The 27,672-nt window shown below is 41.3% G+C and overlaps 1 protein-coding gene and 1 long non-coding RNA gene across 8 annotated transcripts in view; both read right to left on the bottom strand.

The window, feature by feature from the left end:
* LOC141781885 (uncharacterized) overlaps window positions 1-27,672 on the bottom strand; it is a 42,891-nt gene that overhangs the window by 2,862 nt on the left and 12,357 nt on the right. For all 7 annotated transcript variants that reach the window (XR_012596983.1, XR_012597005.1, XR_012597021.1 and 4 more), the window contains one exon: window positions 1,513-1,609. This is a non-coding gene — a long non-coding RNA (uncharacterized LOC141781885). The remainder of the gene's footprint in view (window positions 1-1,512; window positions 1,610-27,672) is intronic.
* Window positions 24,966-26,859, bottom strand: LOC141781673 (transcription factor MafB-like). Its single transcript, XM_074657500.1, has one exon. It carries the CDS (start codon window positions 26,584-26,586, stop codon window positions 25,576-25,578), a length of 1,011 nt encoding a protein of 336 aa, XP_074513601.1. The 5' UTR covers window positions 26,587-26,859; the 3' UTR covers window positions 24,966-25,575.

Genomic DNA, 27,672 nt, shown 5'->3' with positions numbered 1-27,672 from the left:
AAAAAAAAAAAATAACTTTTTGGACATACTATAGTATGACTTTTTATTTTTTCGACATACTAAACTTTGACTTTTTTTCATGACATTTTTCGACATACTATAGAATGACTTTTTTGGTGAAATTTTTCGACAAACTATACAATGACTTTTTTTCACAAAATCTTTCGAGATACTTTACTATGACTTTTTTTCATGACATTTTTCGACATACTATATTTTGACTTTTTTTTTAAAAAAAGATTTTTTTGGACATACTATACTATGACTTTTTTTCATGAAAATTTTGCGACATACTATAGAATGACTTTTTTGATGAAATTTTTCGACAAATTATACTATGACTTTTTTCACGAAATTTTTCGAGATACTACACTGACTTTTTTTCATGAAAATTTTTCGACATACTATAGAATTACTTTTTTTAATGAAATTTTTCAACATACTATACTATGACTTTTTTCATGAAATTTTTCACTACTATAGAATTTCTTTTTTGGTGAAAGTTTTCAACATACTATACTATGAATTTTTTTTCATGAAATTTCCGACATACTATACTATGACTTTTTTTTATTTTTTAATAATGTTTTGGACATACTATACTATGACTTTTTTTAAATTTTTTGGACATACTATAGAATGACTTTTTTGGTGAAATTTTTCGACATACTATAGAATGACTTTTTCGGAAATTTTTCGACATACTATACTATGACTTTTTTTATGAAAATTTTGCGACATACTATACTATGTCTTTTTTTTTTTAAATATTGTTTTGGACATACTATACTATGACTTTAAAAAATATATATATATATATATATATTTTTGGACATACTATACTATGACTTTTTTTAATTTTTTCGACATACTATAGAATGAATTTCTTGGTGAAATTTTTCGACATACTATATTCTATGAATTTTTTTCACGAAATTTTTCGAGATACTATACTATGACTTTGTTTCATGACATTTTTGGACATACTATAGAATGACTTTTTTGGTGAAATTTTTCAACATACGCATACTATGACTTTTTTTTACACACTAATCTATGGCCTTTTTTCGACATGCTATACAATTACTTTTTTGACATATTATGCTATGGCTTATACGATTTTTTTTGCTGACTATACTACGACTTTTTAATGTTATTTTTATGATATACTATACTATGCATTTTTATGACATATTATACTATGACATTTTTTATGACACTTATGGCATACAATACTATGTATTTTTATGATACTTTTTATTGCCATACCATACATTTCCTAATGACATACTATACTATGACATATACTACATACATAATATATACTATAACTTCTTTAATGAAATATTCATGGCATACTATACTATGACATTTTTAATGAGATACTAGTATGACTTTTTATGATGTTTTTTATGAGATGCTACACTATGACATTTTTTATTAGTATAAATATCTCTAAAAAATAAATTAAAAAAATAAACAGTATATTTTGCTTTACTGGTGTTTCCTTACTCTGAGTTCATCCAGCATCGATCTTGTCACCGAGTCGGCTGAGCTGCTTCTGATGAGCCTCCCTATAATGTTTATCCAGCTGTTCCTTCAGCGTTTTCTGGGGGACAGAGACACACATAGAAACACAATCATTCAAGTATAAAAATCATATAGTACAGATGGTCATACAGCACAGACGGTAATGATTTTGCCCCCTTTCTGCTAATCCCATGCAGTTTGGGGCAAGTTATAGTCAAGTCAGCACACTGACAGCTGTTGTTGCCTGTTGGGCTGCAGTTTGCCATGTTATGATTTGAGCATATATTTTTTTTTATGGTAAATGCAGTACATGTGAGGATTGTCATTCTTTTGTGTTGTCAATTGATTTCCAATAATAAATATACACATACATTTGCATGAAACAACCATATTTGCCCACACCCATGCTAATAAGAGTATTAAATACTTGACAAATCCACACATTTTGGACAGATAAAAAAGTGAGTATTGTGTTTATTATGAGCTGTTGTGCTCCTGCCCATCCACCAGGGTGTACAGTCTGCCTTTGATGCTTTCCAATTATCACTCCGTAAACACAGACTAGTTTTAAAAGCAGGAAAAAAACAAAATACATGGCATTTTCCACCTCCACCAGTGACTCTGACTTTCCTTACATTGAAACGTTAAATGGAATTCACATTAATCTTACAGAGTCTTACAAATATTTAGGAATTTGGCTTGACAGCAGACTCTCATTCAAGATTCATATTCAACAATTGATTCAAAAATTAAATATCAAATTAGGCTTCTTGTGTAGAATTAAAGGATTTCTGTGTAAGCTTTACCACAAATGACACATTTTGGACTCATTGTTCTCTGTATCACTCGGTCGGATGGACCTCTTTACAGTCACCAAGGAATAGCCGTCTCATGTTATTCACTTATACAGCTCTACTGTTGAAGCTTCCAAACTACATTACAACTCTTCTGTCATTTAAATCCAGTAAGTGCGGTACATTATCCAGTAACTACTTCATCTTAGATATCCCCCATGTACACACTAATGTTTGGTTTCAGGTACTATGCGTCATTTAAATGAAATGAACTGCAAACTGCATCTGAGTCTCGCATTCCCCTCGGACATTTTAAAGCTTTATTATCTGATGATTTTTTATGATTCTCGTAACTGTTTTAATTCCTGTTTATTGTGTAGTTGTGTTGTTTCTGTTTAGCTGATTGTGCTCCTGTGAATGTTTCTTGTTCTCAGGGTCTCTCTTGGAAAAGTGTTAATTAATCTTGATGAGACTGCCTGATTAAACAAATAAATAAATATTGTTTTCTTTCCTCCTGATGTTGTTTATGAGCCTGTGTGCTTGTAGCTTTCACTGAGTGCTCTTCCACAGGTGGCATTGATTTCTTCTTGAAAAACTATAACAAAAGCAATATAAAATGCTATTTTCCTCCTCACAATAATCTTTTATTTTCACCTCGTATCATTCAGCTGAATTCTACCACTGGGTCATTTGTTTATTCATCCCAAACAGCCAAAGACATTGGCACAAGGCACCTTGGCGGATGCACTTACCATCCAATCTAATCCCACAAGTGACGCCCAAACCCCCATAAAGCCCCAATGCATGCACTGCTCGTCTCCCCTGAAACTCAGTAATACCCACTGGTACCAGCTGGGCTTGTAGTTGGAGGGCTACGCACATACTCATACATACTCTAACTTTTCTTACACATATCGCTGGTGCTACTATACAGAGGTTGAACGTTTTGTAGGACAGATATAAAAGTATCAAGTAAGTTGAAAATACAGTTCAAAAAGTAAGGAGGCGTTTTAGAGGAAGTTTTTCAAATGTCCGGCTGTCAGACTGTCAGACAGACTGTCTGGAGAGAGTACAATCCAGTCAGCTACAGAGTAAATAAGTTAACTGCTATTACTGTGGGCAATTTGTACAATAGGATGTGTGATTTTATTATGATGAGAGGGGTGAGCGTGCGAGTATATGGACACAGCACGTCACGCAATCAGTAACAGGCCCTGCAGAAAATCTAAGCTACCCCGTAGAGCAGCTTTTCTCAACCACTGGGCCGGGGCCCACTGGTGGGCCTCAGAGAGCCGCCTAGTGGGCCGCGAAGGTGCTGCCAAATGGTTAGATTAACCGCTATTCTGTATTTCAGAGGTTATAGCGGACTCACTTTTAAAGCTACAAAACTACAAAACCTAAAGAATCCATCGGTACCAACCATGTCATGCTAGCTTGTCGGGAAGGAGGTTAAATAACGCTCCAAAGTTATGCTAAATTTTGGCGAGGAAAAACTGACATGTTCATTTGCACAGGGGTCCCTTGACCTCTGACCTCAAGATATGTGAATGAAAATAGGTTCTATGGGTACCCACAAGTCTCCCCTTTACAGACATATATGTCACAGATGCAGTGACACAAAATCGAGCAATTTTTGGGAAGGTGGTCCTCGGAAATTTTTTAACTATCGGAAGTGGGCCTCAAGTTACAAAAGGTTGAGAACCCCTGCCGTATAGGGCATGAAGCCGGACTGAGGTTCCTAGTCTCGCACCAGTCCACAAACACCCACCAACGTGCATTCTGAATGAGAGACAACTGCAGCCTGGAGGCCCAAGCTACTCAGTCTCACCATCTCAACCTCCGGACCGAACGCAAGAGAATGGCGCCCCCTGCCTCGCACGACTCTCGCACAGAGTCATGGGCCGGTCCAGTCCACCCCCAATGGAGGAGCACTGGTTGACCTCAGAGAGAACCAAAGAGGACACTCTAATTGCTCACAAACAGGTCAGCCACCAGCTCCACTTCTCCTCAAGTCAAGTGGGTCCCCAGTGAACACCCTGTCCACCCCCTGTATCGAGAGACCCCAGGCACATGGCGGGATTTCAGGGAGCAGAGATGGCGATCTGTCCAGGACAGGATGGATGCCACAATCCTGTACAGCACCAGGGATCTCATACCCCCCCAGGTCAATTGAGGTAAGCCACCAGAAACATACTGAGTGCTTCTTTCCATAACTAATTTATTCATGAAATAATTTACCTGCTTGTTGCTATTAATGGCCGCGGAGATGGCTTACCCAATATCAATTAAAGAATTAATTGGTTAATTGCAGTTTCACCCATATCGGTATTGATATGGTGATATTACCTTTGGCTTGTTTTACAGAGAAACGTAGTAAAAGGACGTAATGAAGCATGATAACCACTAACTATAAAATATGGCAGTTAACTAAAACTTTAACAAATATCTGTGTTATAAATTTTACTCATTTACGAGATGCAACAATATTCCCATCCAGACTTAACATCGCCTACTCTTCAAACTATTACATGGCAATAAGGTGAGAACAGCAGGCCGTCCTCCTGCGGTGCGTATATCTCCAACCAGGCAAACACATCAAAAGCTTCTGCATTCATTATGTGAAATGGTGCAGCTGAAGGGAATTGATCTACAAGTAAAAACAATGGTGGTAAAATGTGAGAGAATGGTATTTGTTTTTAATTGGCTGCTGCAAAGCAACCACTGTCTGTAATCAAGGAAGCAGTGGGGGATCCACAACACAACAGTCTGTTCCTATTAGGCTCGGCTCACTGGTAAACAGAGAAGCTTCCACATTGCACTTCAAATGACAATTTAAAAAATATAGCTATGATTTTCTTTTTAATTGTTTTGTTATTTTCCTTGATAGAAAGTGCATATTTTTTACTCATTCACTGGGGGTCCCGCTTGTGGTGAGCATTAACTGTAACACTAGCAGGACTCTGCCACCAGAGAGAGCCCTGTCCTTTGCTAAAAAATGCTCACTAGTTCATTTACTGCCCTTAAGGAGAAGCACTGTAACTCTGGAAATACCAATGGTTTATTTCTTAGACTGAAATAGCACCTTATGAGTCTCCTTCACCACAAAGACTTTGCTGAATTATCACGATTAAATCAAAATTGTAGATATTTTTGTTAATTGTGATGGCGGTCTCACACCGTCTAATACTGTAAAATCTTAATTTTCAAGTTTGGAGTGGACTCATTTTGAAGAGACAAAACAGCCACCGTCTGATGTCCTCTTCAGGTCACTTATGATCCCTGGAGTATTGCGTTGGTAGAACCTCTCCCGCTGCATGCTGGGTAAAATCCTTGTGGATGTCAGCATGTCTGGCAGAAGGTGTAACATTATATCCGACCAAATATTGCGTTAAAGCCTAATCCGGTTAGTCAGCGTGCGCGTGCTGTTGTGCATAATGACAAATCACACCCATGCAGATGTGAAAGAACCTTTTTATTTGCAGGTGTGCAGAACCAGAGACAACAACGGTGTTTTAGGAGGTTACAGTACAAGCTGAATGTCAAACGGATGTAATGTATCTATTACACAGGCGTGTTTATACGTGTATTATGTGTTTATTTCTTTGGAAAATCCTATAATTTTTAGTGTATGAAACGTAGATTTGAAGGACAGGAGCTGCAATGTATGACAGCAGTATTTTACACGACCCGCCCCTCAGAAGTCCCACAGGACAGAATAGATCAGGATGATGCAGACAGACAGTACTCGTCATACAATTGATTATTGGACTTGTATCCATCACCGTGTACATTTATGTAGGCTCCTTCTCTGCTTGGGTGTGAATGTGCAGACTGGACTTTTAACCGTGGCACACAGTGTATTTGTTATGGCATTATATATATAAACTAAGTTAACGCAGAGAGAGTTTAATGCCTCCAATTTCTTTAATGCATTAACACAACTTGCAATGTTTAGGTTGTAGCGGGCTCAGTTTTAAAGATTAAAGCTTGAGCATATTTTTTATACTAAATGCAGTACCTGTGAGGGTTTCTGGACAATATTTGTCATTGTTTTGTGTTGTTAATTGATTTCCAATAATAAATATATACATACATTTGCATAAAACAAGCATATTTGCCCACTCCCATGTTGATAAGAGTATTAAATACAAATCTCCCTTTAAGGTACATTTTGAACAGATAAAAAATGTGTGATTAATTTGCGATTAATCGTGATTAATTATGAACAATCATGCGATTAATCGTGATTAGATATTTGAATCGATAGACAATCCTAGTTGCTGTACATTTGAGGAAAACAAGAAAAATAACTTTCTGTAAGATATCATATTATCGCGATTAACTATGGACGATCATGTGATTAAATATTTTAACTGACAGCCGTAATGTAAACTGAGCAAACAGCCAGAAGAGTGGATTTTTGTGTCAAATGTTCAGATTTTGGCTCCGGCTCCTGGAAATAACAAACATCAGGTTTGGCTTCTGACACTGACTGACGGAGTCAAACGGCCCTCCTGGTGCTGAACATAAACCTTTTAATTACTGCAAACATGGTTGATGAGTTTGAAGCTTGATTACTTGGCCTTCATTAGTCAGATTGCGAGCTATAGTGACTCCCAGAGGTGCAATTTGGCATCTCTAAACACTGCCAGCCTCTGTGTTTAGCAATTACATTTACCCTACAGTACTCCCAAACAGGTGTGTGCACCCCCAAATACACACACAGGCTCATGTATGTACACTCACCCTTTTTTATTATCAGCTTGAACAAGCAGGGCTGGGTGCAGGAATGTCAGTCTGTTTTTTAATTTAGAGAAAGCGCCTGACTAAAAAGAAAACACTGATAAAATGTGCTTAGTGTGCTGAGTCCTACTTTGTTGAACTCTGCCTGTCATAATGATTTCGTGTTTGCTGTGCCATCTTGGCATTGTTTTTCCATCAGGGCGGCCGGTGGTTGTCACTAACACCAGGGAGGGAGCGTTCTGCCTCAGGCCACGACACGCTGATAATGAATGTTCAGCTCATTGGAAAAATAAAGTGTGTCTGAATTATGTGGTCAGGATCTGGCCGTTGTTTGGGTGTGTGAGTCAGACACAGTGACATGCACGGACGTTCAGTTTGCACAACAGTCAGTCACTTCCTGCGTTATAATGCTGACGCCAGGCCGCAGTTAGGCTAATGCAGGTGGAAGGTATTGTTGATAGGCTCTTTGTGCTATACTGCATGTTGAGCTTTAAACACGCTGTCCGGCAGCAGCCTTGCCGCTATTTTTAGACGGGTACAGCTGCTCCTTAGCACCCACCCTTAAACCAGCCATTCACCAGAGATTTATGGCACGAGCCCATGAGAAACAGCTGTAGTGTCTTTGCCACTTGCTTCTCCAAGGAGTGCAAGCTGAGCTTTATTAAAGAATTGTATTCATTTTGTTTACTACCATGCTCTCTTGTATTCACAACAGCTGACACCAGTATTAAATGCAGTTATCAGTGAGTGGGATGTCTCACGCAGTTGAACGTTTAAACCGCAAGTCTGGAGCGTCCGGTGCTGCAGCGATGAGTCAGACTCTGGTCACAACGCCACCTGGGTCCAACACAAGTTCAACACTTGTGGCGAGCTGCTCCCCCACAACGCCATGTGTCCCTGCATGTTAGCTCAGCGTTCTATACGTACATCTGAAAAAACAAGGATATAGTTTGTCCCTGGTGAAGGTGACTCTGCGTTTGCTCATACGTCCCTGATGAGGACAGAGGAAAGATTCCTGGGACTTTGTGTTTTTTGCAAAAAAAAACAACAACACAGATTTGTCCTTAATTTACAGCCTCACTGTTCCCCTGATACTGTATCTACAGTCCAGCTCACCACAGCCTCGGTGTGACCGGGACTGTCACATGATTATACTCGTGTAAATTGGCAGGAAACTGCTGTGGAGCTACAGTAGGCAGAGAAATTGGCCTAGTGGTGGCTGCCTTTATGAGACAGAGAGAGAGTGTGTGTGTGAGTGTGGGTGCGTGTGTGTGTGTGTGTGTGTGTTGGGGATGGGCACTAAATACGCAGCTCCCTCAGCCCCACTATAGCAGCTTAAGTTTAGCTTATCACTGTCAGTTTGTTGTCTCCATTATTCAAAAGGACACCTTATCAGCCGGGGCGACTCGTATTAGCCTTCCCCACTGTGTGCTCCTCCACACAATGATGTTCTACACTGTTCCACATTAACTCTGGTGTCTATTTCAGCAGCTCTCTATCCATTTATTGATGCATGTCTTCCATTGATCCGGCCATTGATTTGCCATGCAATCCATTACCCATCTGTCTGTTTCAGCTGGCTTTTAAATGATCCGTCAGATTGAGCTATTAAGGGGAGTAGTGGAGAAGTCCAAAGGTTGGTGATACATTCAGGGAGAGAGGGGTGATCTCTCTGTGTGTGTGTGTGTGTGTGTGTGTGTGTGTGTGTGTGTGTGTGTGTGTGTGTGTGTGTGTGTGTGTGTGCGTGTGCGTGTGCGTGTGCGTGTGCGTGTGAGTGTGTGTGTGTTTGTGGGGGTTGGGTTTAGGTGTTATCAGGCATTTAGAAGTGTGCAGTGATTTGATATTTACACAATTGTAGTACTGTGTGGACCTCATAAACAGAACTGCTCATTGAGTAAGTGTTAAAAACAAAAAGTACCAATTTCTCTAAGTGAACTCTTGTTGTTGTTTGTTTCTTTATTTACACATATAAAAAAATATATATTATATAATTTGCAAGGAAATGTGAAAGAGGATTGCCTACAAATCCTCCAGAGGCTTGAAAAGTGGCGTCATATTACAGGAAATAATTACAGTAATGTAATATGCACAATTCAACTTAAGTTAGTTGATCTGTGCTCTTGTTTACTTTACCTTTACTTTATGGCTATATTGTTTTTATGTTCTCAATAGGCTACTTAAAGAAAACCTATAATAAACCAATTATCAAAAACAAAACTGACATCAAATATCTGGTCAGATTCATAATAGTGACGTTCCTGATTTAAATCAATATTTTGTCTATTTTAGACTATTTTATTTTGTCAAAGGTCTTGTGTCTCTGTTTGTGTTTATACAACATTTAGTATTCGTGAACTTTTGCTTCTTTTGTTAAATAAGAAAACTGTTTCTTAGAAAAACATGTTTACATTTGTCAAAGTAAGGTATATAAAAAAGAATTGTTTGGGTATTTATACCAAAAGTCTGGTATTGTATTGGCACTAGAATCAAACATTTTTAAATGGTAACCAGCCTCAGTTAAGGCCTTTGTCAAGGTTGGAAGGATTAATAAAGTTTGCCGCTGTGTTGTTGTTTCATAAATAAAGGCGCAACTCAATTGCTTCCGCACAACGTGATTGATTGATGCTTTTATTCGCGGTACAAAAGCTAAAAAAAACTTCCTCATTCCGAAAAAAAATTACGCTGCTTTTTCACCACTTAATATTTGCATTCTCTGTGAAAGTATCCATGTCAAAAACAGTTAAAAAAAATATATTGGCGTGCAAATTAATTGCACAAAAAAAACAACAACACTGGTGTGTAAAGGCCTTTAGGAGGTGATTGTGATTTTTCTCTTTTAAAATAATTTTAAAGGAAGAGTTTAACATTTTTGGAAATATGCTGATTCACTTTCTTGCCGAGAGTAAGATGAGAAGATTGATACCACTCTCTGGTCTGAGAGTGGTATCAATCTTCTCAACTCTCAGCAAGAACGTCGTCTGACTATTTCTTCAATTTAAAAGGTGCTAAATACGGGATTGGCAGCATTTCTATTGCGTCTCACAACGGCTCTAAACATGGCGACGGCGAGCCAGCAGTTCGCAGCTAACGGTGCTAACTAGGGGTGTAAGAAAATATTGAAAAAAATTAACTATCACGATATTATGTTTTGTGATATTGTATTGATTCTCAAAAACACTATCGATTCACATGCAAAGATGAACTCATTTCATTTGCAAAGAGATGCACCCTCTCAGTGTATGAGCCCTCTCAAAGTAGTGCAACAGCGAAAGTGCTGACAGAGCTAACAGGGTTTTTCTGAGGGGGAACCGGAGGGTGGGTGCTACACTTCCATGACAAAGCCAGTGGGGCATGCTCACATGCACTAACATGCACTAAAAGCATGCACGGCCAGCCCGGCTACGTCAACAAGGCATGGAGAAACTTGAATTACAACACACACACACACACACACACAGAGGGAGAGCGACTCCTTTACATAGCAAATATTTGTTTGCTGCTCTATTAATACTCTGGATATCCAATTTAGCACCTTTAAATGGTCCTCTATGGTTTGAATATATTCTACGGGCCTGTAGCTCATGAAAACGTTTCAGAATTGGATAAACTTATAAAATGCTTCGTCATCAAGCTAAAAAAAAACAGGTTCTGTTTCTTAGTTCCTGAAAAGTTGATATTTTGGGGGTTTTCACCTGACAACAGCGATATTTAGGAAAAACACACCCTTTATTTATTCTGCCTTAAAGTTCTGTAAATTTATTTTACAGGGATTTTTTTTTACTCAGACAAATGTGTGCTGAATTTTTTAATGTTGATACTTTTTTGAATTATGGTCTGGGATTTTCAGGGTAACACTTTAATCTTCCTGTAAAAACACACTTTGAGGAAACAAAGAAAATGCCACCAGCCAAACATAGATGTGTAGCGGGGTGGGGGGGTAAGATGTGGGGGTTTCCAGATTGAGATGCAAGATGGATTCATATATATTCATGAATTCAGTCAGAAAAGTCAAACGGAAGCAGTATGATAATCTTGCAGTAATTGCATTTTTCCCTCCAACTGTTTTTGGCAGAGCTGAGCGCCACATCCAGAGACATGCGACGGGGAAGTCTCGAAAGGAGCGTTCCGGCGGTGAACAGTGGATACACTCTGACCCCGTACCTGAGGCCAGTCAATGCACGGCGGGGTCAAGTGGTGGTTATGCCAAATCCATTGGATTCATGGGTAATGGGATGGCTATCATTAGTCCTTGGATAGTCAATTATATGTTTAATTAAGCAAGACAGACATCAGATAATTGAACTATTGACTGGCCTCTCTGAGTCACATTTGTCTTCTGATTCACGGATTGCACAGCTGAAGTCATATTTGTTTGAGATCCTGATGACAGTGGGAAAAAAAAAGCCGAAAAGGATTCATTTGATGTCCTGACCTCTCGCTGGAGAACTTTTTTAATTTTCTGACTGTGCACTCTTTCTCTTCCATGCCTCAGGAAATGCCTCGCAAAAAAAAAAAAGAAACATCCAAAGGACCATATTTCAAACTATCAAGCTTTTTTTTTTTTTTTTTCATACATGTCAGTCTGCTGGATACATGTCAGCAGCCGTCTGAAAAGTGCTGACATTGCTGCCCTCCTGTCCGGCAGCCCGCTCCCTCTGTGTGAACTTGGATTTAGCTCAAGGGTATAGCCACCCTGCTAATGTGATGTAGCTCCAAGAAGGAAACAAATTGGCCTGACGTCTCATACACTGCCTTGTCTTGATTGTGTGATGGCTTCTACTGCTAATGTGTTACGATGGGTAGACCTGCGCGGGGAGGGAGACGGGTTTGTGTGTGTGTGTTAGAGAGGAGAGGGAAAGAGAGAGAGGGAAAGAGAGAGAGAGAGGGGGAGAGAGAGAGGGAGAGGGAGGATGGGGGAAGGGCCTCAGTCTGCAAGATCAGCACAAGTGGAATTGCATTGATTCAGTTAACTGCAGAGTTGGAGCGTGATGTGGAATTCTGTTTATCAAGGGTGGAGTTTACACGATAGGCTCCATTTTGATCTTATTTTCTACATCGCGTTCATAATCAGCCCCCTGCTCTCTTACTTTCAGCAATAAAATGTTATATCATCTTTATAAATATAGCTTAGCCCCATCTGGAGCTTCTCAATAACAACAAGCAGATATGTGTGTTTCTTATTAATTTACTCTCTTTATTTAAATAGCCACATGTTTTGTTTTTTTCCACCCCAACGTCTTTTGTTCCAACTAGAAACTCGCACAGCTCAGATTGTGATGATGCTGGCAGATACACGCTGTAAACACACATCATAATCTGCATTAATCTACGAGATCAGATGCAAACAACCGACATCATGTTCTGTAAATCACCGGGAAATGTGCCGCATATTCCGAGCAAATACAGACTCGTGTTTTTTTTTATATTCAAACCGAAGCCACTGGCCCAGAAACGACATCTGCTGAATCTTAACAAAACTGCTAAATAAATCTCAAACAGTGTACTAATTATAGCTTTGTAATTGGCTGTTTTCTTATGAATGAGGAATGTTTGGTGGTTGGAAAATACACAGAGACAATACTGTGTGCAGTTGTCAGAGAAAAAGATGTCATGTATTTATTTGTTATAGTGAAAGTAAAATACAGAAAGTCTTAAACTGACTCATATAATGAATCTTTTTCAGATCAGATAAGACTTCCCAATTTTACAAAATCCCTATGGCTGGTGTTTTATGTGTTTAAAAGCCGTCTCTACGTGCAGTTTGTCTGGCTTTCAGAGAGGATGCACGTATTGTAAATTAATGAGGCTCTTTCTCTTAAACGTACATTTAAAATGTGCATGTTGCAGATGTATATTTTTCTTTTCTCCTTTACCTCTCTTCCCCTCTTTTTCTCTCTCCTCAGTTCTCCGTCTAGCTGTGGGGAATTTGTCTCTAAGGGTTTATCATGACTGCCTCATATTCCCACCCCCCGGTTTGTCATTTTGCTGATCCAGACGCTTTTCCATATTTCAGTATTCTTATCATCCGCTGGCAGTAAGATGATCCATTTCACTTATTTCTTAGAAGTGTGACTGTAGACTAAGTCAATATCTACAGAATGAATTCAGTGGATCGCCGAGGAGGGGCAGCTAGTTAGCGGCTGTGGTGGAGGTGGAGGTGGAGGTGGTGGTGGTGGTGGTACTGGTGGCGCAGGACTCTTTTTTTATCCAGAGTCAGCAAGGGTAAAATGTCAAGCATTTCTTAGGGAAGCGGCTCCATAGGATTCCATTTGAAGCTTTAATCTTAATTGAGAGCATCGCACATTGATATTCCATAGGCCTCTTTGCCCTTCGCCTCTCAGCTACTTTCATTTAGAGGACAGCCGTACTGCACTAGAGCATGGGGATTGCTTTGTCAGACAGCCAAGAGGCCAAAGGCAAGGTCAACCTCTCTTTGTAACGGTGGCTCACTATGGAGTGAAGGCATCCCCTCTTTGATGCTGTCAGTACTTTTGCGAAACATTTCTGAAGTGAAACTGAATGAAACGTATTAAATTCTGACCTCGTATTGGCGTGAAATATTACACATTTAAAACACATATTTTAGTTTATCATATCAGGTACGCAGCTTCCTGACTTGTGGATCCAAACAAGCAGCCGCTTCTCTCTCCCCCCGCAGCTCGAGGCCAAACAGAATGATGATTTAATGCAACGTGGAGTAAAAAGAGATATTTGCATATTTCGCAGTCAGAGGGAGTTCATCATAGCAGCCGCAGATATTATTCAATTAAGCTTTAAGATTATCTGAAATAATCGTTTGATTCTAAATACAGACAGAAGAAGATATCTGTAGAAAAAGCTCACAATAGGTGCAGTAGCGTCCCCTAATCCTCAAACAAAGGAGAAGGACTAACTGGCCCGGCAGATGCAGCGATAAGGCCCATGTCATCAAGTAAGGTGAGGAGAGGAGGAAGGTGCGGGACGGCAACGCTCTCGCAAACTCCTGTGGGAAGACTCGTCATGCCACCTTTCCAGAGGTGATGAAAACAGATGGAAATAAACTCCCGACACACACACACACACACACACACACAGAAAACCGTTTACAGCCGAGTGCACAGCCCCTATCCGTGGGACTGAGGACCGAGCTCGCCTCCATTTCTCATGCTCCTGCTCCTCAGCCCGCTGCTGACACAGATATACTGTAAAGAGATAGCAGCACAGATAGGTATGCACGTGCATGTCAAAGTAGCCCTCGGGGGTAAGCCGGTGAGAAAACACAAAGAGTGACGGGATAACATACGATCCGTGGGCCACACTTTTCTCATTAATCTCAAACCATTTATGTGACACTTTAAACTGATTTGGGAAGCACCACTCGAGATAACAAGTTTAAGTCTTTGCAGCAAACACAAGTGTTTCTTCTGCTGATGAAACAATGAATCAGGATTAAAGGATTAGTCCTTCAAAGATCTGTTTTACTAGCACATATGAATAACAGGTTCCTATGGACGGGAGTGCAGCTTCTGACAGATTTATCAGGTGATCGAGGCTTGATAAAGCTTCAGAGAAGCTGCTCCTATTTCAAAGTCTGGTTCTGTGGGAAAGCCCAATGCTGCTGTTTTCCACTCCTTCCCACCAATCAACCACAGCAGCTTTACTAAACACCTCAGCTGCCACAGACGAATCAACACAGTTAGACGCCAGATCTATTCAGACAACAAAGCAACTGAACTCCTCAGCAGGACATTGGGAAAGAGAAGGGTTCATTTTATCACACGGATCAATAAAATCTATTCTAACCAGGCAGGGATACTTTACTCTTTCCAATAATACGCAACCTACTTTCTAACCTATATAAGGAGACATGAGAGCATTGTCAAAAATATACTTTTCTTTTTTTTTATTTTTAACTACCCTTTATTGCAAAGGTTGCGTCTGACAATATTTGCTAATTCAGCTAACAGATTACACCATCAGCGTCTTAAAATAATTACTGCCATCAAGTCATATGGATGCTTAGGAAACTTAAGACGAGCAGATTCATTTTTTTGTGCGGAAAGAGGATGCGCAGGGTCCACACGTGAGTCAAGGCTGTTCCTCTCCTCGGGATTTAAATATAGCTCCGCTCGCCATTACTGCTGTCACTCACAGACTTATGGTGACCTTTTGACCTCGCCTGTACAAAAGAGACTTGAAGCTGACATACTCGCTCCGAATGTTTTTCACCAGAGCAGCCAAAACAGAGGCAGAGACACATTTTAAGGAGCATTTGATGTTATCAGTCTGATAGTTTGTCATTTTCACTCATTTGTGAGATCACGTCTGAGGTTTCTGTGCAAAACGTATACGGGAGGCAGACAGATGGGGGGTTCCCACAACATTTGGACAGTTGAACGTTTCTCAACACCTGACGTGCAGGTCGAGGTCAGAGTTTGTTGGGTTACGGCTCAGAGGCCACCAACTTGTGTTGTTGTTCAGCCTGGACATGTTAGTGCTGCAGGCTACCGCTCGGCCACGTGTGGGCGTTGTGTTACCTCACACAGTTCACTTTCTCTTTGACACTGGACTGCTGCTTTTTTTAAATCATTTGCCAACAGTGCGTTCATACCAATTATTTTTTGCCTTGTGAAGGCTATAAAAGACTTGTAAAAGTCAGTTAACAATCAGCTGTATCTCAGGATAAACTAGAAGGGCATCCAGAGAGCGCAGACTTCCGCCACGGCTTTTTCCATAAGTGAAAAATAATGAGTGTATCCGCCGGTGTGATTTGTATCCGCTCCAAAATTTAATGGGTTCTTCTTTGGCTCATGCTAAACTCTTCCGCCAATACCGAAAATCTGGCCAGGTAGTTTTTCCGTAATGCTGCTGACAAACAAAAAAAACAACCAACCAACAAACCGATCCCAAAACATAACCTCCTTGGTGGAGGTAATAATAATAATAATAATAAGATAGACAATACAATGCAGTACAGAACAACATCACCACAAACTATAGCCTTCGCAAAAAATTCAAAATTCTTAAAGCAGCTATAATCAATAGATGGTTTGTCAGACCGCGCTTTGGTCCAAAAATAAATATTTAAACAAAAATTGGATGGAATGAAATTTTGCACAGATATTCATGTTCCTCAGAGGACGAATCCTACTGACTTTGGTGATCCCCTGATTTTTTCTCTAGTGCATAGACTGTACATAAAGATGGACGACATTACTCCCAAAAGTGAAGCCAAAACATCTTGATCGCCCCCTGGTGGCTGGCTGCAGTATAGGTCATAAATCCCACCTCCTCCACGTAAGCGGATGGGACACGGGCCAAAATAAAAAAAATCTAAGTACACGTCAAATACATTTTTCCCAAAGATGGTTTCAGTCTTTCGGTTTCGGGCGGTGACCTAGATACCGCGGTTCCACCGCCTGATCACTAATGCACAGACTCTGGCTCCAAAGGACATCAAAATCTCAAGATAGCAGCTCCCGTATCCGGGATATCTTGGATTCACTTCTGTACAGTGGGAGGAAGTGGAGACTTGTTGTCCATCTTTATATACAGTCTATGGTTCATACCCAAAAAAGTGCAAGAATCATCCAAGTGCATCGACTTCATCAGATATGCTGAACTACGTCAAGTGCTTCATTTAGAGACAATAAGAGATAGATGTTAATCTTATTTTATGGGCCAAAGGGCAGTCTGAACGGATGAGTTTTCAGTCTGCGGTAGAAGACGTGTGCTCTGATGTCAATGGGGAGTTTGTTCCGCCATTGTGGAGCCAGGTCAGCAAACAGTTGTGACCAAAAGGTCAAACTAATTCTTTAAAAACGTGATCAAATGTCAGTGTTGTTTTTACAGTTTGTTTCTGCTCCACTTAAGTTGCCAAAAAAATTGCAGGTTTGATTTCATAAATTATCAGAAATATAGTACTTATATACCAATTGTTAGTATTTTTTGCATTCGTCAAAGTTCATAATTTGCATGTAACCATGAGAATTTTATTTGTAACAATCAAGACACGAGAAGCAGACGGTAGCTTCAAACGACATTTGTCTCACAAATGAAGTCTATGTTAAATTCAGTGGGAATTCTTATCACACCCTCTATAAACTTTGTTGTTCACTTGTAACCTTTCATTTAATTCTTTTGAGAAGTTACGGTTTCTTTTTTTTTCTGCCGTTAAATCCCAGAACAAAGCACTTCCTGTATCTTGACCACAAAAAGAGCAAACAAGTACATGGGTTCACTGTAGTATAAAGGCCTGCGTCCCCTTAAATAGATCCCTTATAAGCTCTATGTTGGCCAATCACAAGCTTCACTCCCTGACAGCCCAACCACAGCACACAGATGGTTGTTACTCAGTTGTTGTAGCGGAGGCTTAACGTCGTGCATGATGACAAAGATGGCCAAAGAATCAAAGAATGGGCGTGTGAACGCTGTCCTGCCAAGTCCTCCAGCTGCGTAGAAGACGTGGAGACGGATACGGCTGCGCTAAAATCAGCTGAAAGGAAAAATTATATGGCTCTCAGTTCAGAATGGTGCTTCTGAGAAACATGAGGGAAGAGTTATGACACAAGGGAGATGTTAACATGACACACTAGTGGGAGAGTGACACACCCAATTCCAAGGAGGCCTGTTAGACGTTACCAGAACGTATGACACCGATGCCATATTCTCATGTCAGTGACACCCGCAGAAACTTATGAGGAAGGGTGTTGAATGGTACATGTGCAGTTACAACTGTAGTTTCAAACCCTATAATCTGTTCATATGTACTTTTCTCACGCTTTATGAGGGAACAGTTTGTCAGTCACTAAGATTTTCCCACTAAACCTGATCAAGATTATAGTTTGTCTGTAGATACATCTCTGGGAGATCTTTTGCTTGTCTCACTTTTTGAGCCACCGTTCATTTTAAACTCACAGTGACACATCATGCAACTGTCCTCACATCATATCTTACAGAAAGTTATTCCTCATTTCCTCATTCTTGTTTTCCTATGAATTTACAGCAACTAGGCTGTCAGTCGGTAAAAATATTTAATCGTGATTAATCGTCCATAATCACAATTAATTGCAAATTAATCACAAATTTTTTTTATATTTCAAAGTGTACCTTAAAGGGAGATTTGTCAAGTATTTAATACTCTTATCAACATGGGAGTGGACAAATATGCTGCTTTATGCAAATGTATGTACATATGTATTATTGGAAATCAATTAACAACACAAAACAATGACTAATATTGTCCAGAAACCCTCACAGGTACTGCATTTAGCATAAAAAATATGCTCAAATCATAACATGTCAAACTGCAGCCCAACAGGCAACAACAGCTGTCAGTGTGTCAGTGTGCTGACTTGACTATGACTTGCCCAAAACTGCATGTGATTATCATAAAGTGAAAATGGCCATGACAGTTTTTCCTTGCCAAAATGCATCGCAAGTTTGGAGCGTTATTTAACCAAGCTACTATGACATGATTGGTACCAATGGATTCCTTAGGTTTTTTCTAGTTTCATATGATAAAAGTATTCTAGCTTTAAAACTGAACCCGCTAAAAACCTAAAAATCGTAAATTGCGTTAATACGTTAAAGAAATTAGTGAGTTAAAACAAATTTGCGTTAACGTGTTATTATCGTGTTTGACAGCCCTAACAGCAACACATGACACACATGTCAATATCCGCTCCAGTCTTTTCAAAACTAAAGTAAACAATTTGGTTAGGTTTAGGCAACAAAACTACTAAATTAGGTTTAGGGAAAGATCGTGGTTTAGGTTAAAATAACTACATGTGAAACCGCCAGGTAACATTAGTCTCCGGTGTTTTTTGAGCTACCCATCTACACCAACGGTGTATGCATCATCCTAAAAACATCATTACATGGCTTTGTCGAATAATCGATTCTGATTAGTCAATCACGGCGTTCTACGGTCGGTTATGTCTTTATAGCAGATCGTTGCTATGTATAACAGACCGTTGCTATGGGCGCAGTTCTGATGTGGGACTACGGGGGACTGTTTTTGTGTCAAATTATTGATTTCTTAAGTAGGTAGCCATGTAATAAGCAGGATAATGTACAGCTAGCGTGTCATTGTTGTGAAATAAACCCCTTCAAGGCGATGCAAACGCCCTGTTAGGGTTTATTTCACAACAATGGCCGGCTCACTGTACATTATCTCTTACTTAAATGATCTCTCTCCTACATTTAAACCCACTAGTAAACATGCTTTCTTCTCGTTCATTTCCCAACAGCAGCCAGAACTGTTTATTTTCTCATCTGCAGCGCTCTTCTCAAAAAACAGTCCCACCGTCACTTTTCCTGGATGCGAGTTTGTTATATACCAGAGACATAATATGGTCCCAGAGGGCTGGACCTGCTTTCCAGGTTGTGTTAAACTCGCCAGGGTGCACATGTTAGCGTCCGAGCAGGAGCTGACCCTTAAATCAGCAAAGTTTTGCCAACAGCAACTGAGAGCCACAATTATCTGCCCTATAGATAGGTAGGTTGTATACTGGGGGGCCAGGGGCTGTGGAAAGGGAAGAGGCAGTCACGGGGGGGGAAGAGCCTGAGTTAACCTCTGTGGCTCGTGTTTCTACTGTGCACTAATGGATGCCTGTCATCATTATGGACAGAAACAGGAGGGCGCCTGCCAGCTGCATGACCCCCATAAAACAGAACAGGAAATCCTAGCAGGGAATGAAAGGAAAAGAGATTCCTTCTCTTCTTTTTTTCTTCTACTCTTCTCTTCACTGTAATGACCCTTCATTCACTCTTTGGCCTCTTATTTACGCTGCAAAACTGCAGTGTCACTCATGAAACAGGAGAATAAGCCATCGTATGAAAAGAAAGTCAAGGTGTTGAGAGTGCGGAAATATCTAAAATGATTAGTCGCTTTCACATCAGATGCTCAGTTAATTTACCCCTGTTGTGTACGCCAGTGCAACCCCTCTGTTTTTCACTTCTGTTAACAGGCTCTCAGGCTGTTTTATAATGTTTCTGTCACGCTGGGAGGAACCTGTATAATCATTACATACAGTTGTTCACCCTTTGCTCTGTAAGCAAAGTCCAGGGTCTGTAATGTGACAGGACTTTGTCACACTTCTGTCACTGAAACGTGACAAGCACTTTATCAACGGGGCCTTCCTATCAGATCCCCAGGAGTTCATGCACAAACACGCTGAACACAACGTCTCCAGGAAGCCAGATTCCTCATTACAGCCAATGAGATAGCAAGACAAGCTTTATTGTAGTTCTGAGGCTACACATTAATCCACTCTGTTGGAGCTTGCAGAGCCCGTCATGTGATAACCTAAGTCATTACCAGTAGTACAATCATCATTACCGTGGAATCTTTCAGGATGTGGCAATACTGAAAAACAAATGCTTTCACAGTCCAAGCAGGAGCTACAGCAATAAAAAAAAAAGACATGAAAGAATCACATGATTTAATAAAAAAAAAGATGTGGCTCTGTGTGAAAGAGCAAGAAAGTGCACACACACACACATGATTGTCTGTAGCATAGGCATGTCTGCGTGTGTGCCATGTCCATGGAGACGTCTGTGTGCGTGTGTGACCACTGCATGATTCACGGTGTCACAACTGTGCGCAGAAGCGACTGGACATCCTGAGCGGAAACCACAGCCGTCGAAGCTGCGTTTTCCTGCGACATACAACCTAACACTCTCACCAAGAGTCACTTGACTGGACCCTCATATAGGAAGTGAAAGAGGAAGCCCCTCGTCCATCCTGTCCTCCATCCCAATCTCTGTTGAGCGCTTCACGTGAAGCCAGAGACGATCACCAGTGAGCCCTCACTGTTGCAAAACAACGGGTGAAAGAACTGGCTGAGGCTGGAAACGGCTAGTGGGGGTCAAATGTCTGGTCAGTTGACATTTAGCCACACGAGATTAGTGCCAATCAGTAGTGTGAATGCAGAATTCACTGATTGATCAACAGGGTTTGTTTGAAACAAAAGAATATTTACTCAGCTGATCAACTAATTCTTATTTGACGGGCCATTTTGTATCTAATCTCTGACAGTTTTTGTGAGGAGCTCTTAAACAACATACTCAGTGTTTAGACAGTCTAGCTGGGCCAAACTAAAGCTGGGCATACAATATACTCCTACTGTACGAGTAGATCGTTTGAGATGTAAAGCCAAAGCTCACGATTTATGTGCTTACACTGTACGGTCCGATCGTCAGCAACGACCAGAGAGCTCACATTGTACGTGTGAAATAGAAAAAAAAACACGGCCCGTCGGCTTCTGAGGGCCGTTCTGTCTGTTGAGGGTTGTCAATAACGTTTGAAAGCTCCGAGGCAAGTAAAGTTTGTTTGCTAGCAGAGGTCTGTACCATGGATGTATTAAGAGAACTGGATACAGCGTTGGAGGCGGGGCCCCGTTCATTCCTATGAAAGTTGCTCAATAGCGCATGAAGCCAAAATGGCTTGACTTCCGACTGGAAAAGTACCCGGATCTTCCGGATCCATTGGGCCTATGGAGCAGGCGCAGTAGCGTCCGCTCGGTCACATGGGGTCACAACCGTCACGGCTTGTTAACTCCGCCTCCCAGCCCTCGCTCCAGCCTAGGTCTGGTTATCATTCACATGAACAGAGGAAGGGAAATAAATCTGGATTCGGCTATTAGCGCATTTCACAACTTTTAGGACCCAATGATTTAAATAAGCTATAGGCTATTATATATTATATATAGGCTATTCAAGTGTTCGTACTGGGAAGTCGATTCTTCGATTTTTCCCAATGTAAGTCTATGTGAAAAAGTATTTTTGGACCCAATGGCATCACGTGACGGACACGGAAGTTGTAGTACCACCGTTTGACCACTATTGGGATCAACGACTGGCGCTCTTCCTGGGGGCTTGGTCCGTATGTGTCACGATGCTAACAAGGCAAAAACATGCTGCTTTGATCATCTGTTTCATCCTGTCTGCTGAAACGTCTAAAAAAAGAGGTGCCATTGTACTGTATATGGACTTGTGCTAGGAAGACATGTGTGGCAGAGAGGATTGGAGGTAAGCTAGCTACATTTTACTTTATGTATTGTACATTATTATCTTGATAGCTACGCTCTGATTACTGTAAAAAGAGGAGAAAAAAGGCACTGACTTTCGGGAATACGGCTCATGGCTCTGCTTCAGCTGTGCGAGAGTCTGTGGACGGCCGACCAAAATTCGGGTCAGAAACGGGCTAAAATCGTACGGTGTATGCCCAGCTTAACACTGTCCAGAGAAGATGGGTATGATATCACACATGGAAGTGGTGAGTGATGTTTGACTGCGGGGTCCGTTGGCCCGGCCGTCCCCTCATGGCTCGAGGCCTCTGGCTGTGTTCATTGGTGACAGTGTACGTAGCCCGGCAGCCTGCATTCCTCTGCCTCTCCCCACACAATGGTGAGTATCTGCAGCATTCCTCTGTCTGTGTCCGCTGTCTGAGATGCAGCCAGGCCTTGGCAAACCACTGCACTCGGCCAAGAGGTTAGCACCAACAGATTCGGACGGAAACATTTGAGCGTTTTCACTTAACGCCAGCCATCTATAGGCGTTGTGTAAAAGTGTGTCGTAGTTGAGGCGGACATCTTAGTCACTACGTAATAAAAAAAAGCCTCTGCAGAAGAGATTTAGAAATAATTTAGAAGATGATGATGCTTCCTGCTTCATCATCTAGTTCTGACTTTTTTTTCCGTGCAATCGTTCCCTCTCTCCATCTGTTTTTAAAAAATGCAAGCGTGTCTATTCTAAATCGTTTTCACTGCTCTTTATCCTTCTCCAGCTATTTTGCTTTCTCTCTTGTTCTGATGCCACAGCCGTGCAGACACCTTTCCCTCCTGCTGACTCAGTAGCCAGCCTCAGGCGCTGTGGGCTCGGGGTGTTGGTGGCGGGGAGGAGGAGGGGGGTTGGGGTAGTGTGAGGCTCCCACATCAGGCTCACCAGCCTATCACATGCGAGGGAAAAGAGCTGGCTAATCGTTTCTACAATGGCACCCTGCACACTGTCACACAGTACCACAAACCGCTCTCCTCGCCCAACACTTCTACTGTATTATTCCGCCGTTGCTTAGAAATCCTCATGTGATGTATGTAAGTGCGCAAACATACCACACGCGAACAAAGAAATGCACAGAAAGACCACACCTACTAAAATACACCCGTGCATGCAATGCAAAATATATGCAAGCATATACACACACATTGCACCCAATTTTCTCCAACATTGCATGTGCAAATACACACTTAAGGTTGTTCAATCTAAATCTATTTTGGAAGGTTATAGTTTATGTTAAGGTTTAATATTTCACCTGATTATGTCATTTACAAATTACATCAAGACGTGTAAAATTATATTTATTGGAGACAAAACAAATGAACAAAGAAATTTAACTGAACTAATTTAATAACAAAAATTCTTCAATAATAATTGACGTTGAGTTTTTCTCTCTGCACAGCAGTCATCTGAGTAGGTTTACTGTTAATGGCTATATTTACGAGTCCACTTTTAAAATAGAAGAAAATTGAACTGTGCCTGTATACAAAGTCGTATGCCGTATATAAGAAGCCACTGATTAATGAGCCCCTCCCAATAACATTACAATATAGGAGGAGCATTATTCATTGCCATAACCATCTGGTTATTTTCTGCTACATCCTTGATGTTCACATCTACGTCATGTACTCCCCGTGCAGCGAGCCGACCTTCAGGGATTAGGCCTGTTTTCAGAAGGAAAGTGTTTTTGCACCTGTGGTGTGATTTTAGAGCTGCTGTCCCTCAACAGACCAGTGAGGTCAAAAACCGTCAGGGGTCACACATGAAAAGAGAACCTGGTTTCCAGGCTAAAGGGTGGTGCCGTTAACGGAGCCACCTGCCCGGCTCGATTCTCACAGAGAGGGGGGGGGTAATGGTGAGAAAGTCTCCTCTGACGGTGAAAAACAGTCTTTTCAGCACACAGGCCATCACAGAGATTATGAACTCAATTTACAATGTGACCACTTATCACACATTATCACAATGGCCTTGGAACTATTACGGTCATCCAAATATTATTGTAGTCCTGAACTGAGAGCGATCTGTTGTCAGGAAATTTGCTGGACGATTTCAAAATGTAACAGGACAGACAAAAAAAAAGTGAAAAAATTCCTCCGGAGCCGGCCGGAGGAGCGGCGAGCAGTGTGTGTGTGCCGAGGTTGTTGTTTTCTCTCTTCCTCTGTTAACGAATGCAATGAGGAAGAGAGCAGAGGGGAAGCCTGATTTCCACTCCATTTTATCTGTGCCCCACAGCCCCTGCCAGGCAGCCCCCTGTGCTCTCACATGCCGGGGTCCCACAGGAAGCAGCGCTCCACGAAGGGCAAAGGTCACGGAAGGGGAGAAAGCCACTCGTCCTTTCATTCACCAGCAAACCAACAAATACACAACACCGTGGCTGTTACTGCTCTCCTTCCTTTGGCCGTCTTATAATAATAATAATATGATAATGAAGTAACACGACTTCCTCAAAATGCACACTGTGAATATATTTAAAAAACGTATACTCTTAATTTTAGAGTAGAAAGTTGCAGTGGAAGCAGGTTTTGTGCTCGTCGTCTTTGCATCTACGCTGCAAATAAATGTGTCAATTTACTTTCACATTTATATATATTATTATTATATACCGTCTCAAAGACTTCAATACTATCGTTTTATGTAGTGTGCACAGATGTTGTGTTGTTTGAATTTCCTTTTATGGATTTAGGAATTTAAAAGCATGTGTATATTGAGTGTATGATATTCAAAAATGTTGTAATAGCTCTCATAAGAATACCAAATACAAGACTAATACTTATATGGTGTATTAGAAACTAAGAAAATTGTTCATGCGAGGTAAATATTATTTGTGGGATAGTAAATCTATCAGCAGATGAGACACAATTTTTAAAAAGTCACAATAGGTTTATTGATCCATAGCAAATTAAAAACAATAGTGGATGAATAACAATTTGCATAAATCATATATTATCTTAAAAAGAAAAGCAAATACGGAACACATCTGTCCAGCAGAATCAGCTTCATAAAAAAAAAATAAGAAATGTCGTATCTAGCATAATTCTTCTTCTCGGTATTGTTTTTTCTAATTTTAAAAAGGAAACACAAAATATAATTTGAGCTACAAAAAACTAAGCAAAGCAAAAAAATCACCAAGATTCAGGAGTAACTGAAGCAGAAAGCATTAAAGTTGTGTATTAATAAAAAGGGAATATTCTCTGATTTCAAGTATCTCCTTTCAGACAAAATACAGATACGCCTGTATAAAATAAAAACATCTCATACATGTCCTGCATGCATGCTTCATTGTAATTTTTCCATTAATAACTTGTTGCCTAATTGTTATCTATTACAATTATTTGAGTGATATCCTTAAGTCCATTATTAATTACAACTTGATGGATCCATGGGGCTGTTTTTGTTTAAAGATGCAATGCAAGTTGTCAACATAATGCCTCCCCATGGAAAAAGAAGAATCAGTTCTGCAGGAACAAAGTCACATTAAATACTCGGGTGAGGAAGGGTTGTCACTGGTAGACCCGGTTTCGTGGTAACAGTTCGCACCGGACAGCTTCTCGCATTTCTGTTTGTATGCATCCCTCTCTCGCATCAGCCTGTTCAGTTCGTGTTTCAGCGTCTCGACCTGTGACACCAGGCTGGTCTTTTCGTGCTCCAAAACGTGCTTCTGCTGGACGCGCTTGTAGCGGCAGGACTGTGCGTAACCGCGGTTTTTCAGGGTCCGGCGCTTCTGCTTCAGACGCATCACCTCGTCCTTGCCGAGGCCTCGGAGGAGCCGGTTGAGCTCCCTGACGGACATGGACACCAGCTGGTCGTCCGAGAAGTGCTCGTCGGAGTTAGAGCGCCTGTCGTGGTGGCGGCTGTGCAGGATCTGGTCGTCTTCGTCCGGAGACAGAGGAGACTCGCACCCGATGTCGTCTTTAATATAGGGGTCTTGACAGAGGCCGTGCATGTCGGGGTGACCCGGGTGCCCTGGGAGCCCCGGCAGCCCTGGATAGTGCTGCACCGGCTCTGCGAGGTGGCCATAAGCTTCATACTCAGCTTGGAAAGGTGGCGGTGCAGGATGGTGTCCGTGCGGACCAGATGGGAGTCCCTGCTGCGCCGTGGCTCCGATCAGGGCCTCCATCGCGTCCTCCGGTGTCAGCCCAAAAGCCTGCGGGTACATCTGCTGCGGGTAACCCCCGTTCCCGGTGTTGGGTATCCAGAACTGGTCGCTCGGGTTGTTTCTCTGATCGCTCGGGTTCAGGTTCGGAGAGGCCGGTACCGAGTTGCAAGGTGTGCTGCCAGGAGTGGTGGAGGAGACGGAGTCCGGTCTCTGGTGGTCCGGTACCGGTCTCTGGAGCTGCTGCTGGCTGCACGGCCCCCCTATGAAGGAGGAGCGGTCCAGACCCTGCAGAGCCTCCTTCTTCACGCCGAACTTCATTAAGTCGAAGTCGCTGACGAAATCCATGTTGTTCTTCTGCAGATGTGAGTGCGCCTCGGCGGTCATTTTCTCTCCGAGTGTCCACAAAGCTTATTTCATACAGTCAGCAGAAAAAGAAAAGCGCGCTTACTTTCTGAAAAAAAAGGGCAGATAATAATCCAAAACTTTGATTTCAGCAACAAAAAACACGCCTCCGAGCTTCTTGTGCAACCTGGTTGAACTCTCTGCACCTCGCAGCCTGTTTTTGGCTTTACACACTGAATCACTGGATGTCTGGATGTCCACAGATGAAGCAGCCGGCGGACTGGACGCACCTCTGCCTGCTCAGGAGAAGCGCACTTTCTTCATAAAGCTGCATTGGCATGATGTCACGCCTCTCAGGCTACACCTCCACGCTGCTGTCCAATCAAAACACGCTGAGCAAGGAGATTTGCATAAAAGCTGCTACGAGTCTCTCTATCCACCTCCCATCCTCCACAACGAGCTGGTCGTGATGATCATTTGACCAAAACCTATAAATGTCTGCACAGCAGCACGTTACCTTCTGCAATGTGTTTTTCTCCCCCTCTATTTTACATTTAAAGGCCTTTTTTATCCCCACAGGAGTGTTTAGATTTATCACAGTGTGGTCAAATACCTTCACACCCACTGGTCTATAGGCAGGACTTCTATTGTTTATCAAGCAAATCCACCAAACATATGGTGTTTTGCTTACTTCAAATATATATTAATATCATTTTATTTCAGCTTTAATTTGGTTTCTAATTATGTCTGAATTTGAGGTGATTTAATACAATGTTGTCACGACTGCCTAATTTTACTTCACAACAACAAAAAGGAGGCTGCAAGACAATTCATTTGACCCTATTGTGCTCTTTGGGTAGTAAGCAGGGAAACACTGACACCTTGTGGCCACTAGACGACACTACACAGGTCACAATCTCAATTGTATTTCTGTGTCTGTAAACTGAGGCTCGTGGTTTATATATAAATTAACAAATTGAGTGTTTTCTTCACTCCTTGGTTGTAAGCCAAAAATGTATTTTGTTAGATCAGGTCAGATGAAAACCTTTTAGAAACTATCATCACATAATAACAGGGATATATCACCTGTGTTTTACTATATATATATATTAGGGCTTTCAATTGATT

This window comes from Sebastes fasciatus, chromosome 1 (assembly GCF_043250625.1).
Source record: "Sebastes fasciatus isolate fSebFas1 chromosome 1, fSebFas1.pri, whole genome shotgun sequence".
Classification (NCBI taxonomy): domain Eukaryota; kingdom Metazoa; phylum Chordata; class Actinopteri; order Perciformes; family Sebastidae; genus Sebastes; species Sebastes fasciatus.
This window is presented reverse-complemented; position numbering and strand designations above follow the sequence as displayed.

What these genes read in the sequence shown, in the direction of transcription:
- LOC141781673 (XM_074657500.1), bottom strand. Translation starts at nt 26,586, where the DNA reads ATGACCGCCGAGGCGCACTCACATCTGCAGAAGAACAACATGGATTTC.